Source organism: Cryptotermes secundus, unplaced genomic scaffold (assembly GCF_002891405.2).
Source record: "Cryptotermes secundus unplaced genomic scaffold, Csec_1.0 scaffold1894, whole genome shotgun sequence".
In the NCBI taxonomy this organism is placed as follows: domain Eukaryota; kingdom Metazoa; phylum Arthropoda; class Insecta; order Blattodea; family Kalotermitidae; genus Cryptotermes; species Cryptotermes secundus.
In genome coordinates, this window is record NW_019718027.1 from 74,331 (window position 1) to 90,179 (window position 15,849).

Consider the following 15,849-nt stretch of genomic DNA (forward strand, 5'->3'; position numbering starts at 1 on the left):
GACTTGAGCACTGCACATACAACACTCAAATACTGTCATGTGTTCTGTCTCTGTCGTAATATAGCCTACATGCCAACCATGCACAGAAAAAAGCCTATATTGTTGAAGAGAAGTGTTTACCGCAATGTTACATAACAGCAAGTGCGGTGCGGCCACTTTGTCCACCACAAATCCCACTTGACCAGACCCGGGATCAAACCTGGGCCACTGCAGTGGGAAGCCAGCGATTAACCGCTTGAGCTATGGCTTGGCCCAATAGATGCTGTGATAGTATCTTGATTAGGCCATGACTGCTCTCTTCCAAATCCTTTCCAATTCATATATCGTCATTTCAGTCACTACTGACAGTTCTAAAGTAACCCACAAAATTAAACCACAAGATCACAACTGAGAATTAGTTTTTCTAAGTTATATATATATATATATATGTGTGTGTGTGTGTGTGTGTGTGTGTATTGCAGTCCATACACTGAAGAATGTTCTTTTTGCTTTGAATATAGTGCTCTTGATTTCAGCAACAAGAACAGCCTCTGGAGCCAACAAAAAGCGCTCCCTGCAGGACGAGAGCAAGAGCAGTGAGCACAGTTCATTGAGTCAGACAGATGACAGCTTTTCTCCATATGCACGTCTCAGTGCGGAGCATCCATATGACAGACTACGGAGTAAGTGTTAGCTGACATGGTTCACGCTTCCCATAACATTAGCCGAACATGACACACTATGCATTTTACAATAAACATAAGATTATACCAGACTCCCTACAGGTAGGTTCTCTGTCGAAGTTGTATGAAACTACAGTATGAAAGAATTCTCAGGTGTAAATGTTGGTTCATACATTATATGAATAAAAACTTATGTTTACTTAATATCATTGGCTAAATTAGAAAAACATCATAGTGATTTATATATGATGTTATTGAAGGAGCAGGAATTAATAATTTCATCAGATTAATTTCCCAAATAATACTTTAACTCTTATCACTCTCAAGCCATACTGCAGAACTACCTTCTTGGAATATCAAAGCTGCTTTTATTGACAGAAATGCTCTATTTAACAGTAAGTCAATCTTAATATGCAGTGCTAGCCACTGTGGAAGTACAAGGATTCTTGTGAGCTGTCACCAGTGTGTTAACGTCCTATCTCCTTCATGATCTTCCTAGTAGGCAGCCCCCAGGAGGATTTCTCATCAAAATTCTGTAAACATTTCTTGTCTCAACATCCTTAACTACATACTCAGCTCATCATGGTCTCTTTGATTTCACTACTTACTTATTGATTGATGCTTTCAGTAGCCTGGACTGTGTAGCATCAGATGAGTAATGAGTAATGAATTACAAGAGATGTGGAAGGAAGTGGGCATGGCCTGTTTGAAGGAACTCTTCTGCCATTTGCCTGGAGAGACTAAGAAAGACCACAAAAAACCTCAGAATAGTTTGTGTTATGGCTAGAATTTGAACCTGGCACATTATGAGTGTGTCAGCACTATTACTGCCTGAACCAGCTTTCCCTGGTGATTTCACAATTGTGACAGTATGGGGGGAGCTGTATAAACCACAGAATTCCTGATTACATGTGCCTGAAGTTAACTGTGTTATAATGTGTTGTGTGTGTTATTCAGGTGAGCACCCATATGCCCAGGTTGGAGTGAATAATGAGCTGGACAGGGCCATGTATGACTTAACACATGGATATGGAAATCATCGAGCTTCTGTGCAGTAAGTAAAACGTTACTTCTAACACAATAGGATGAATACAGCGAATATACTGGCACTTACTTATTTTTGACACTGATAGTAAAATATCATCTCTAAATATTGTGGTATATTTGGACAAGCCAAGAACTGTGAAGCCAGTAGAGACAGCCATTGCTAGGGAACAGCTCTGCAAATGCGCACACTGATAGGCAACAGCTTCGTAACATGTAACAATATAGGAACTTGGAAGTGGTGTTCTCTGTGCAGTTCATACCGATAGCTACATGACGCAACAGTAGAAGGACTGATGGCAGAGGTTTTTTCAACACGGTCTATGCCCTGGCTATACAACAAAGATGAGTTGGCAAACTAAGTAGTCTAGAGTCAGTCAGTAAGTTGAGAGAGTGGGTGTGCAGTTGAGAGACAGTCAGATAAGTGTTGCAATAGCTGAGGCTGGAAACAGTTCAGGAACCCAGAGGAAGGGGAATGTCCACTGTTCGAAGCCGCTACCAAGCGGCACAGTGAAGACTGACTAGTGATTTGTAAAGTGTAGCCACGAGTTGGGCATTAAAGTATCCAGTAAATCTGATTACCAGTCCAAACCCCAGTAAGTCTGATTAACAATCGAAATCTCATCTGTACTCACACTCCACGTGAATATATGTTAAATAAATAGGAACTTGTAAGATTTGAGGCTTTCACGGCGGTGACTATGAAGAAAGCAGCCTCCTGGGATTTGGCACCGTGTATATGTGGTGTTAACCGACGTTTCGGAGGAATGTATCGCCTCCATCTTCAGGGTAGAAGGAAAAAATATAAGAAATCCGTAAGGGAAGAAACCGTGAGAACCGGTAAAAGCAGAATAGGAACTTAGTTAGCATCCATATCTCACCTTGTTTGTTTCAGTAAGTTCTACTTATCTCCATAGATCCAAAATTCACACAAAATTCCTCTTTCTCCAGTTGGGCAATGGAGCCACACTTTATCATCCTTGTGGCAGCCCATGCAGTTGACCAGTTGTCATAACTTATCACCAGATCACTGGCTAGCTTCTGGTGTTGGCGGGCATAATTGTGGATGTCATGTAGATGGTCCATGAAATTTGCCACATGATCATTTGTGGGTCGTTCCTTGTTAAGGGCTTCCCCAGACAGTTTGTCACAAGGCTGTTGGAGTTCTCTTCTAAACACTAGGCTAGTTGGGGTCAAGCCCATAGTGTCATGAGTGGATGCACTATTAGGAAGGAGAAAGATGGGTAATCTTGCATCACAATCCCACTGATGCAAAGAAACAGGTAAGGAATCAGTGCAGAGTAATAGTTTTGAGGTGCTTCTCATTGCTGCTGCATTAACTCCCACACAAAGTATTTCAAATATTTTACTATATCCTACAGTAGAGTTTTCTGTGATTGCAAGTAGATGAAGAAAAACCAGAGCTTTTAATTTGCACAAGTGAATATGTGTTTGTATGTACACAGGAGTGAAGATTTGCAGTCATTGCGTCCCAGTACAAGTGGTGACACCATTCCAAGGCCTTTATCTAGTCAGCAAGCTGGAACCTCCATCAATCCTGTGCCTCCCCCAAGGACAAGAAAGTCCTCTTCCCACAATTCTCTTCTGTTGGCCCAAACCGCAACATTGCTGCCAGGTTCAGTGCCTGACATCCAAGCAGCAACAGCTATAGCAGGTCAGATATCTGCCAACCAGGAATTGCCGTATATGACTCCTCCAGTCCCCACTCCAGAGATGAACCCACCACAGCAACAACAAGTGAATTTCAGCGGTGATTCTCAGGATTCCAGTGAGTTCTTGGCTAACTACTGAATTCCAATGTGTTATGTTGTCTGAAAATTTATTACCGTTACCCTCACCATCACCATCACCATCACCATCACCATATGCAGGAGGTGAACAAAATAATGGAAACACAAGAAAATTGAGGAATAGAATTTGTGTTAGATTTGAGGCTTTCACGGCGGTGACTATGAAGAAAGCAGTCTTCTGGGATTTGGCACCGTGTATATGTGGTGTTAACCGACGTTTCGGAGGAACGTATCGCCTCCATCTTCAGGGTAGAAGAAAAAATATAAGAATTCTGCAAGCGAAGAGACCGTGAGAACCGGTAAAAGCACTGCAGAAGTGTAGACTGCAATGTCAACTGAAGTATAACTACTTCTCACTGCTACCTGGCACTCTTATCCATAACTCGTGGTAACAGTGACTTCTATATTAAGGCAGAATGAAGGCCAAGTTGCAAGCCTTATACTTTTATAGATGCAGTCATTCCCCACTAATCGACAGTTTGATCCATCAGCACTCCCACAATATGCGCAAATGCCCAAACAATTGTCATTCCTCGTTTCTGCACTGGCAGTGTTTATAAGCTCAGTCATGTGAGCTAGTTGTTTGGGTAGTATGGAAGTGCAATCTTACCAGGGTTCACTGTTTTTCAGTCATATTTTGCAACTTTTTTAAAAAAGTAGTGAAAGTATGGGTCATACAATGAAAAGCAAAGCAGATATTAAAATAGGTTTGTTAACCAACAAAATGCTAATGGATGACACTTCATGGACCCAATTAACATTGATGAATGAGTGATAACTATGGATACTACACAGTATAAACTTGGGCCTGACTGTGCTGGTTGCAGCTTGTATAAGCCTTGGAGTGATGTACTCCATAATGTAGTGTACAAAATTACTAGCAGAGTTCTTTGAAGTGTATTAGACTTAACTTAAAATGGGACAGTGAAATGCAGATTAGTTAAGGGTGCCAGTGTGAGACTTCAGCAGAGTCTGTGGACAGGTTTATGGGATGCATGGAAAAGTCCATTTGCAGCCTTATGGAAACGGCTTTATTATGGATTGATATGGCTGAAAATTTTAATTGCCCAACAATGTTTGTTGGAAGTCTTCTATACTGAATTTCAGCAAACTGTGTGAAGCAGTTATTGGGGTACAAGAAAGAATTAATTTATGTTCTCACATAATCTAGGTTCTATTATGAGTCAGTAATTCTGAAAATCTCTGATATTGAATTTTAATACAATCTGTAAGATGATTGAGCTCCTGATAATTGGTCACAGACAAAGAGACAAACAGATGCAACCTCTACATAAGGCATTCTTTTTTACTTTTTATAGAATTGTCGCAAAGTCCTGCAGTTAACAGTACAAGTAATTGTCATTGCAGGACAAGATACTAAAAAGTATTTTGTGAATCAAATGGAAATTATTTGGAAATAATCATGAAATTTTCTTTATTTATCAGTTAATTCAACTCATTTTTGTGACTGTATTCTCCTTAATACTTTCTTTGCTTGTACTCCCAAGTTCTATTCTTCCCCTGTTGAGAATGTGTTAACAGTTGTTGTACAATTACAAGCTTACATTTTGCATTGTCTGTGTTGTTTATTGTAGAGGGCTATACAAGCATCAGTGTGAGAGAACCACTTGCAAATATAAAAGCACAAACCAGAATGGTCAGTCAGAGGAGCAGAACCCAGGAGCTGGTGGATTCTCATTATGCCACTGTGTCCGATGATTCAGGTGAGGATGAGGATAAAGGATGTGAGCTAATTTTTATATTCTATATGCCAGATAATTAGGAAGTGTTAGTTAACAGATATTTAAGATCAGTCGACTTGCACTGTTATATACAAGGGAAGTTCAACAAAGTGAGATTGGCAAAACTGCTCATCTTCAGTGGCCTTGATCAAAGTGAAGCATGTGCTGTCTTACTTCCTCAGCTGTGTTTAACTCCTGCCGCAAAGATCATCATTTGTGTTCGTACAAGCTCTTCTAAAAAAACGGTGGTGGAGCAGAATGGTATATTTTTTAAGGCAGAGATGTGTGAAGAGATGTTACAGAATGCATATGAAACAGAAGCAGTGAGCCAAGCTGCAGTGTGTAGTTGATGGAAGCATTTTAAAGGTTGAAAATAAGAAGGTGGATGATGACACTCAAAATGGAGACCAGTCACTGCTGTTACAGATGTGAATATTGATAATGCTGAACAGTTGTTAAAGGAGGACAGGAGAGTGTCATTAAGGGCATTGTCTGACAGTTTAAATGTATCATTGGAAAATGTTCATCACATCATTACAGTTGAATTAGACATGAATCGAATGTGCACAATGTGGGTTCCTCATGGCCTCACTGATGAGCAGAAAAGAAAGTGTGTGGATGTCTGCCAATGAAATATTACCCTTGTTGAACAAAATCCTGATATTTATTGTCCATAATCATCTTTGTAATTCTTGGATAAGACATTATGACCTGAAATTGAAACAGCAGTCAAGTCTTTGGAAACAGAAAGATTCACCACTACCTTATTCAGGTTGTCTGGGAAAGGTGTACTGCACATGACTGAGAAGTAGGTGGAACAGTGCAAAAAATGTATAGTATATGAAGGGTGTTACTTAAAAAAACACTGCCCAAACCTCAGCATCCTCAGATAGTGAGAAGTGTGAATATTCTCATTACTTTTCAGACTCCACTTGTGCAGGCTATATGTCGAGATGTGAGCTAAGAGGAGTGTGTTTTTTTAACTTTATGCCCTTGTTGCACCAACTTTTAGAGCAAAACAGTTCATTTAGTGGCTTGGCAGGCATTTAAAAACCCCTGACGACCTGGTTGCCGATATTTTTCTAATCGCAACGACCGGAAAGGGTTAAATAAGCATAAATGTACTTCATGTTGCTATGGGATGATTATGCAGGCTCAGAGTCCTTAAGTAATGATGAACCAGTTGTCGTTGTACACTCCTTATAACATTCCACTACCCAGATATAAATAAAGAGTATCATTGAATAAATCCTGCTGTAATTGTAAATATGACATCTGTGGATAAAATATAACAAAAGTGAGACCCATATATTTGTCCAGCATTCGCACTCTCTGTCTTAATATTGTCATTTCTGTCACTTCTGCTATCATAGATGCTGTCATGCATAAGGTATGGACAATCAGTTGAGTTTCTCTGCATGATGAAGATCATTGCACATGGTAGTGGGTTACTGTTTACGTTTAATTACTGTATAGTGGGTATTGTGTCGAGGAAAGGAACCTTATTCTGAGTGAAGAATGGACCTTCTTCTCTTTCATAAAAGAGTAAGGATTCACAGAGACGGTGCTAGATGGATACTGCAGTGGACTTTTTGTAAATGTGATCTTCAGTGAAGAAATAGTAGCACTCATGTTGGGGGATGACAGGAGTTGAGTTTTGAGTTGTGTGGTTTCCAGATGAGATGTATGCTGCAATAGATGATCCAGGGCAGGTGTACACGAGCGGAAGTGAAACATATGCACAAATACAACCTCTGGCAATATTGGAAGTAACTCCTGAAGCAAGTGCTGACAGCTCACACTATCCTCCACAGCCTCCAAGTGTTGACAGTTTGAAACATGTTGCCCAGGTTCATTCTCGTCAAGGTCAGTAGAGTCTGCAGTTTGTTTATGAGTGTCATATTTTGTGAATGAATGTGAATTAATTAATTATGGTCATGGGAGTTGAAGTACTGATGGCAGTAGGTATTAGGATTATGGTCTTCTGAACTGTAATGTCATGCAGTCTGATAGATACTAACATTTTGAAAGGATCCTCATGACTCCAACTTCAGGGTGGAACTTCCTCCAAAATCTTGATACCTATCTGCCAAACAACACTGCATCATGTCTCAGAAGATGGTAATCTTAACTAACTTTATGGTGCAGAATCTTGTTTCAAAAGTTGGTAGTGACTTCACCTGTCAAGAAATTAATTAACAAATTGGAGGTTCATTACTCTTCACGAAAGCCCTGTATTGAAACGTATCCTTAGCAGCCACTTCATTATACTCCCACCTTCAGTCCTGTTTCTGATTCATCCAGTTTGATCTTCTATATTTACCTACAGCTGTGATATGGCCTCTTCCCTGAAGTTCCCTAATCAGAATTTTATGTACATTTCTCATTTTTGCATGTTGCCACATGGTCTCACCATTTAACGTTTGACAGTATTAAGTGAATGGCACAAATTATGAAGTTCTTCATTATGAGCTTTATCCATGTCTATGGTTCCAGTTTTATGGAACTGTATTAATTTCCAAAACTTGGCTATCAGGAATCAGGACAAGTTTTCAGACTTTCTGGTCACATATATTGCTTGGGGGTGTTACAAAGGGGAAAAAAAATTGAAGATAGAAAATAGGTATTTTTATCATTTTCAAATAAATTTTCCAGGCATTGCTTGATTGTGGTATGAGTTTGTCACAGCAGTGAAGGTTTTGTTTGTCATTCTCTAGGTTATGACACCATGTAGCCTGATACATGGTTATCAGCATTTTGGAGGGACAAGCTTCCTCTGCCTTTGGAATAGTAGCCTGAAGATGGAGACAGTATGTTCATCTGAAACATTGGTATCCACTTACCAGACTACATGGTGTCATAACCTAGATATGTTGTTTAAAAGAAATTTACTTGAATACATTTTGAAGTAAGTAATAAGCAAAATGCACTTTATTGTGTGTGTATGCATATATATAGCCCTACCAATTTAATTTCTGTTTATAGAAAGCACAGCACAAAGAGACTCTGGTAATGTATCATAAAGGTTCAACAGCACTGCTATTAAAGCCTGCCATTAGATAGAATATTCAGTGCGTTGAATTCAGGATTAGTCTTCTGGGCGATGTCATAGAATCTGGTAGAAACATATGGATGTTTTGGAGGAATATGCTACTTCCACTTTTAGAGTTGAAGATGGAAGCATGTTCATTTGAAACATTGGTACCTTTCCAGCAGACTACTTGGCATCACACCTCAAAAGGCCACTAATCTTCATATTCACTGATGTGAGAACCTCAAATCTCACACAGTTGAATCCAGTTTATATCATCACAACTTAATTGCTTATGATGCAAGTTAATATTTTTCAGGCCTGCTTTGTCTTTGTAATGGTTACTTTCCAGAAGATTACTCTGTCACATTTTGTATGCATTGCTCTGTTTCTCATTCGTGCTATATGTCTCATGGTTTGCAGCCTCATCATCCAGTGCTGCTAGTTCTGTTGCAAACCTTGGGTCCCCAAAACCCGAGAAACGACAGGCCAACTCCCCTCTGCCTCCACCTCCTGCTGGCAGCCCTGATCTGTATGCTGCTGTGGATAAAAAGAGCACAGGTCTGGCTGTGAGTCGCAACCTTGAGGAAATGTATGCAAAGGTGATGAAGAAGAAGCAGCGGGGTGTTGGGCCAGACATGGATCAAGGACAGCAACCAGGACCAGACAGACTGGAGCATACAGACAATGTGAGCCATGCTTCCATCGACACAACCTCAAGTCAGGGATCCCCAGAGCTACAAACTCAACAAGAAGCAGACAGAATCTCTGCATGCAGCTCAGATCATGATTCTGCTGTTGGTTCTGCCACTAATGTGGTTGACCCAGGGTATGAGATGCTGCACAGTTCACCATCTCATCAGTTTCTAAATCCAACTAATACTCTAGAACCAAGTTATGAGAGCCTTGGTGGACCTAGCAGCACTGATACTTCTTACCATGACCCAGGTTATGAAATGGTGCAGCGACATCTCTCAGATAGTGATCCCAATTATGAGGAACTCCGACCTCAATCCAGGGATCCTTCAGTTACAAACTCAAGGGTGAATTTTGTCCATACTGAACAGTGTGGCAGTGAGAGTCATCCTGAGAATGGCAGGAATGAAGCACCAGGTAGGTTAAATATTGATGTAGGATATGAGCAGGTGGGGTCGCAAGCAGTACAAGTGGAATTAGGACCCAAATCTTATGATAGGCTTGACCCAGGGTGTATGGAGTTCAGGTCTGGATCAGTACAGGATATCCATTTGTACAGAGAATCAGGGCCCCATTCTTTTGATAGGTTGGACCCAGGGTATGAGCAAGTGAGGTCTGTTATGCAGGAAGTGAGGTATGTAAGTGTAAATAACAACTGTGGCTCTCTGAGTGAAGGAACAGACACATACTATGCATGTGTAGCTAAGGGCAGTAGTGTACCATCATATGAGCAGGTTAGATCTCATAGTGGAAGGGACATGGAAAATCATGCCACAAACCTACACAGTGTCAGCAGCGAAGAGCATGACCCTGGCTATGAAGAAGTCAAATGCAATGGAGCCAAGAGGAGCAATGACAAGAAAATGGTTGGTGCACAATCTGGCTATGAGAGATTGCACTCGAAAGGGTCAAGTGATGCTGAAACATGCAGTGGGCCAGAGCCTGACTATGCATGTGTTGACAGGAACAGAGATCCATCTGATGATACAGGAGAACCAAATTATGAAAGCATGTCAAGTGAAGGACAGGATGTGGTGTCTCTCATGACAGATGATCCAAACTATGAGAGTGTCAGTTACTTTGATTTGCCATGTGACCCACCATATGAGAGGTTACACAATGAAACAAGAGACTCAGATGGTACCTCATCAGGATATGAGAAGGTTAATGATTGCAATGACTTTTCTGTTGCTGGTGCAGATGTGAAGCAGCTAACATGCAGTCATCTGGAGCCAGGTTATGAGGAAGTGGGAATGAGATGGGACACTGTTAATGGTGACTGCAGTGCTCATTGCATCGAGTCTCCTACATCAGAGAGGTCTTGTCGCCTGAATGAAGACAGTGAAAACTTGTGCCAACTCCAGGCCCAGACCAGCCCCACAAGAATGTAGCATTTAGTAAACACTAAACTAACCATAAGTTGGAACACCCTTATAGACAACATTTTCTAATATAAATAGCTGTGAATATTGTGAAATATTAGATTCTTATGGCAGTAACTTATAGATAAATGTCTTGTGGGATGTGATGCTATGTATTTTCTAGATCATTACCAATGTTTTTGGATGAAACTGTAGCCTCTATCTTCGGAGTAGAAAATGGAGGCAACAGCTTCTCCAAAATGTTGGTAAAAATCTACCAGATAATATATCATCATATCCCATAAGACAGTAATTTTCAATGCCTTATTGCATTTAATGATCACGTTATGTTTGTCTAGGAAACTGAAATTAACAGCCATGGGGATCCGTTGCGCTGACCACGTGACACCCTCTATCTGCTAAAGTTGGCACTAACTTCGCCAACAAGCATCGGTCGCTCAGTTGGTATAGTTCACTTGCGGACTAAAGCCACAGAGCTTTTTTTTTGTGTGTTTTTAAGGAATAAGATAATTTCTCATCTATCCATAATGTAGCTTATACTAATCAGTTTTCTGTACAGTTTTATAGTATTGTATAGAGTGATGTTTACATAGAAGTTGTGGCATTATCTTCAGTTGTAAGGGTATGAAAGTGCCTGAAAGAACGGTACCCCCAAATGTTCAGTGCATCACATGAAGGGTGGCTCAGAATATAATGGAATGGTAAATGTTATCTATGGATGGAGAATTATATCAGGTGGTGGACCATATTATCCCTACCAAACTTGCTGTGGACTAGATTTGGAAGTAGGTGGTGATGTAACCATTTCTGCTCACCATTTTCTATTTAGTGCCAGGCAGCCAGCTCAAGTTATCCTCCCCCCCAATGAATTAATATCTGTTACTATATTGTGGGGTATATAAGCCACATTTTGTTTCCATCCCTGCATCCCCTGTTTGCTAGGGTACATCTTTTGTTAAATATGTTTGTCAGGTAATCAGTATATATTGCAGTTGATTTGTAAGTGTTTAAACATGGTAGAGTCAAATTGTCCCTGTGCACATTTAATTTAGCACCACACCATGAAAATTTATGGGTTAGTGGAGGTACAGCTCCAGCATTGTTGACCTTGGCACTAGATGCAAGTAAGTGAACAGCTTCACACCCCAGCCACTTTAACCATAGGGGAAAAGCCCCCAGTACCCACTGGACAGTAAAAAGTAAAAAAAAAAGTAAAGCTATCCCCGTACCAGGCCCTGAAGGCCCATAGGATTGTGAGACCTTGAGGGTCCCACATTGTCTAGACAGTCGGCTCAAAGATGGCGGTAAGGTTGTCAGCCCTACGCGCCGACCGCGCTTACTCTCCAGGAAAATTATTTAATTAATTCCTGAACTCATTTCTGTTAGAGGCTGAGTAAACCCCAGGGCCTAGTGCAGCTGGAAGGATTAGGTTAACTGAAAAAAATCCATTGACCTCATCAGGACTTGAACCCGCGACCTTCTGGCTTGTAGCATAGCTCCTCAACCACTACGCTACCGCGTGCCCCCTACCCACTGGACAGTAGGCTGGGTAAACCCCAAAGCTAATCAGGAACGCTGTGGAGTAGAAAAAAGTGTTTGAACATAGTTTTCCATTTAGAGTCAGTGCAAGTTTAACAATAATAAATATGTAAACATTTGTAAGATTTAAGGTTTTCATGGCGGTAACTATGAAGAATGTTAACAAAATATCTGCACAGCATCTCATCCCAAACGACAGCATTCTTCGTGTAAACATTTGTTTCACAAAAGAATGGATGAACGAAATTTCCTGAAATAGTGAGATTTAAATGACTGGAATTCTGTACTACAGTAGTTCTGTTTTTACTATAGGATTCTGACGATGCTGTATAACACACTGATATGTTGGGTTTTTGGACTTTATCCATCGTCCTGGTTTTTAAGATAACAAATAAAAACACGACGTTTCGGAAACTGGATCTGTTTTCGTCCTCAGGTGAAGNTTAATTCATGTTTAGTGAAATTTTAGTTATTATTTCATTGATCATCGATGTTTCAGTAGTGGAGCCAGTTATTGCCCTTGAATAGAAACTGGTAGAGGGGTGTGAGAATGGAAACTTTTTAATGAAATGCAAAGTCAGTGCACTAAATCTGAGGTGGGTGAATTATATGCCTGCTTGAACAAGTCAGAGCCATAAAGATTGTTGTACTCTGTGTTATCTCGTTATCCTAGGCCTAACAAACATGAGCAGTACATGTGATTACAGAATTTTTTAACAGATTTATTCTCACACAACAGTAAAGTGACTGTCATGACTGAACTAAGCATGGGTTTTGACCAGTGTGAGAGACTGCAAAAGACTGGTGGGCAGTGTGTGCCAGTACATGCAGTGTGTTTGATTGTCTTGAAATTGTTACAACCAGTGTCTCCTGAACAGTGCAGTCTTCTGGATTTATAACACCATATAGTTTGGTGGAAATCTACTGACCTTTCAGAGGACTGTATCACCTCTATCTTAAGTGTCAGAGAGTAACCCAGGCAAGAAACCAGCAACTAACAGGTAACAACCTGTTGTTTCTTGCCTTACTCTTTGACTCAGCAGCCTCCATAGTCTAGAGGTAATGTTCCCACCTCATGACTCATAGTACGCGGGTTCAAATACCCGGCGGAGTTCGTTGAATTTTTAAGGGCAGAAAAATTCAGGGAATAAGTCCTCCGGGAGGGACTTTAAGCCGTGGGTCCCTTGTCGTAGCTTTATGGCACGTAAAAGAACCTCATATCTCCAAAGGAGGTCACTGAGCCAAATTTGGACGTTTCCCGCCCAACAGCAGTCTCTAATACCTCTGGTAGATGGGGGAAGCATTATAGATACCTCTTAGCTAGTAGAGCCGGTCTCGCTGGCTGGGTGGGCCTGATGGTAAGCACCAGTACCGGTCGGATATAGAGACTGGTAGAAATCATAGAGGGAAGCACAATGGACCAATACAGGTCTAAGTGCATGGGGAAACCCACCCTCTCCAATAACTAACTAACTAACTAACTACTCTTTGACTCTGAAGGTTGAGGTGATTAACCCCCCCTAAAATGTAATTGAACTTCAACAGAACCATATGGTGTTAAACGTACTAGATCATACTCCAGTTAGTCATTTGTATGACAAATGCAGATACATCAGCATCTTTTGAACTTAAACATGTTCACTGTTCAAATGTCACTTGTACTTGAGGGAAAATTAATTTCAAAATCTTTATGCAAGTTATAAATGAGGTTCTGTTAACTTTTCAGGTGCATTCTCATCCCTGCAGAGTGCCTGTTAAAAATCATTCCATCCATATTCATGAAAAACTAAAGAATTGAACAGGTTTTTATTGAATTTTATATTGGGGAGTATTATTTAAATTTTTCAGCACATTCCAATTTTGATTCAAATCTGAGAGATATAATGGACACTCTATGTGAGGACCTGCGTTTATTTTTGCAGGCATATTTAGCATAATTTTGATAATTATTTATTGGAGTGAAGAATGTTTAAAATAAAAATGCAGACCAAACTGAAACACACTGTATGCCCAGTAGAGTTTTTCTGTAAGTCTTATGGTTTTAGAAGTCAATAAAAGGCCTCAGCATTGTTATACTAGGCATACATCTCTGAACTTAACAATACAATTGTCATCTTTCTGGACATTATCCATTATCCTGACTACACTCTGCCTTCATCCTCAGGCATGAAGCCTGCTCAGTTGAACCTAATTGATAGAGCTAGGCTCTACCTTTGTACAGTAGAGCCAACACAAGGCAGGAAATATAAACTAAACACAACATTAACCTTTAATGTTACAAAGTGCCCTGATCAGTATACTGCTGAGTATGGTCGTCATAGCCAAATTACCCCAGTTTGTGCATTCAGGTATTTAAACATGCTAGTGGAAGCTGGTGCACATGCTGCTAGTAGAAGTGTACAAGGTGTGGCAATAAAGAAACCGGATTCATGCTCTAACCCTTTATTAAAAAAAAATCAGACAGTCGAAATGTTATCCCCTTCAATGTAGTCCCCTCCCCGATCCCTACACCGCTCCATGCGAATTTTCCACTGTTGGAAGCAGTGCTGCAGGTCATCTTGTGTTATGCTCTTCAAGAGTTGCGTCGCTTTTGCTTTCACTGCATCCACGGACTCGAACCTGGTCCCTTTCAGCGCAGACTTGATTTTTGGGAAGAGAAAAAAGTCGCACGGTGCTAGGTCCGGAGAATACGGTGGATGTTCCATCACTGGAATGTTGTTTTTTGCCAAATACCTCTTCACAGATAGCGCGTTGTGTGCTGGCGCGTTGTCGTGATGAAGAACCCATGAGGCATTCTTCCACATGTCTGGTCTCCTTCGTCGCACACGTTCACGGAGGTACGTCAAAACATTTTTATAATAAACCTGATTGACAGTCTGACCTTCAGGCACCCAATCAATGTAGATTACCCCCCGGATATCGAAAAAAACAATCATCATTGCTTTGAATTTGGACTTGCTCATGCGCGCTTTCTTCTTCCTAGGGGATTTGGGGCTCTTCCAATGCATGGATTGTCGCTTAGTCTCTGGATCATATTGAAGAATCCAAGTTTCGTCACACGTAATTACGTTTTGGAAGAAATCAGGATCATTTTCAATGTTTTCAAGAGTGTCAACACAGCAATTCACTCGATGTTCCTTTTGCTGGGGGGTAAGGATTTTTGGCACCACTTTAGCACACACCTTTTTCATGCCCAGATCGTCGTGCAAAATCTGTCTAACACTTTCCTTATTGATGTTCGTAAGTTCAGAAATTGCTCGAATGCTCAGTCGACGATCTCTTCGAACAATTCTAGCGACCTTCTCCACATTCTCTGGAGTTTTCGCAGTGGGAGGACGGCCCGATTTTGGATCGTTCCCGACGTTTTTCCTACCCTCCATAAACTTCTTAAACCACTCGAAAACTTGCGTGCGAGATAGACACTGATCACCATATACTTCTGTCAACAAATTGTAAGTTTCAGTGGCAGATTTTCCAAGTTTTGTGAGGAATTTGATGTTAGCACGTTGTTCTGCATTAGCACTCAGCATTATTCCGACGGAGCTCAGAAACACGATCCGCTTCTAACAATGGTCGCGGCCAGACTAACCGATGCACGTGAATGAAACTTTGTGTGACGGTAGAGGGAAGTCCAAGGGTCAATGCCCTACCCTCCTCTTCGTCAATGACGTGGCCGGAAATGAGTCATAAAAGTAATCCGGGTTCTTTATTGCCACACCTTGTATGCACAATCCTAAATATTTATTTTTAAATATAGTAAAATTCAACATATGCACATTTTTTTGTTATCTTCCCAATGTATATACAGGCTTCAACTCCCATGTCATGTAACTGAATCTCGCCTTTGTGTAATACTCCTTGAAGCAACCAAGAAAGCACACTGCCTTTCAGTTTCATCATCTTCCAAACGTCTCATTGCCATTGTATGATAAAATGAAACTA

General features: G+C 40.7%; 1 protein-coding gene across 3 annotated transcripts in view; it reads left to right on the forward strand.

Moving 5' to 3' along the window:
- LOC111864196 overlaps window positions 1-10,779 on the forward strand; it is a 28,146-nt gene extending 17,367 nt beyond the window's left edge. For 2 of the 3 annotated variants that reach the window (XM_023851305.2, XM_023851386.2), the window contains 6 exons: window positions 516-662; window positions 1,620-1,716; window positions 3,173-3,495; window positions 5,113-5,241; window positions 6,937-7,125; window positions 8,714-10,779. In XM_023851305.2, the coding sequence (XP_023707073.1) occupies window positions 516-662; window positions 1,620-1,716; window positions 3,173-3,495; window positions 5,113-5,241; window positions 6,937-7,125; window positions 8,714-10,377 (2,549 nt within the window). In that variant the 3' untranslated portion in view covers window positions 10,378-10,779. The remainder of the gene's footprint in view (window positions 1-515; window positions 663-1,619; window positions 1,717-3,172; window positions 3,496-5,112; window positions 5,242-6,936; window positions 7,126-8,713) is intronic. The other variant, XM_023851464.2, reaches the window with a different exon arrangement.
- The last annotated feature ends 5,070 nt before the right edge of the window (window positions 10,780-15,849 follow it).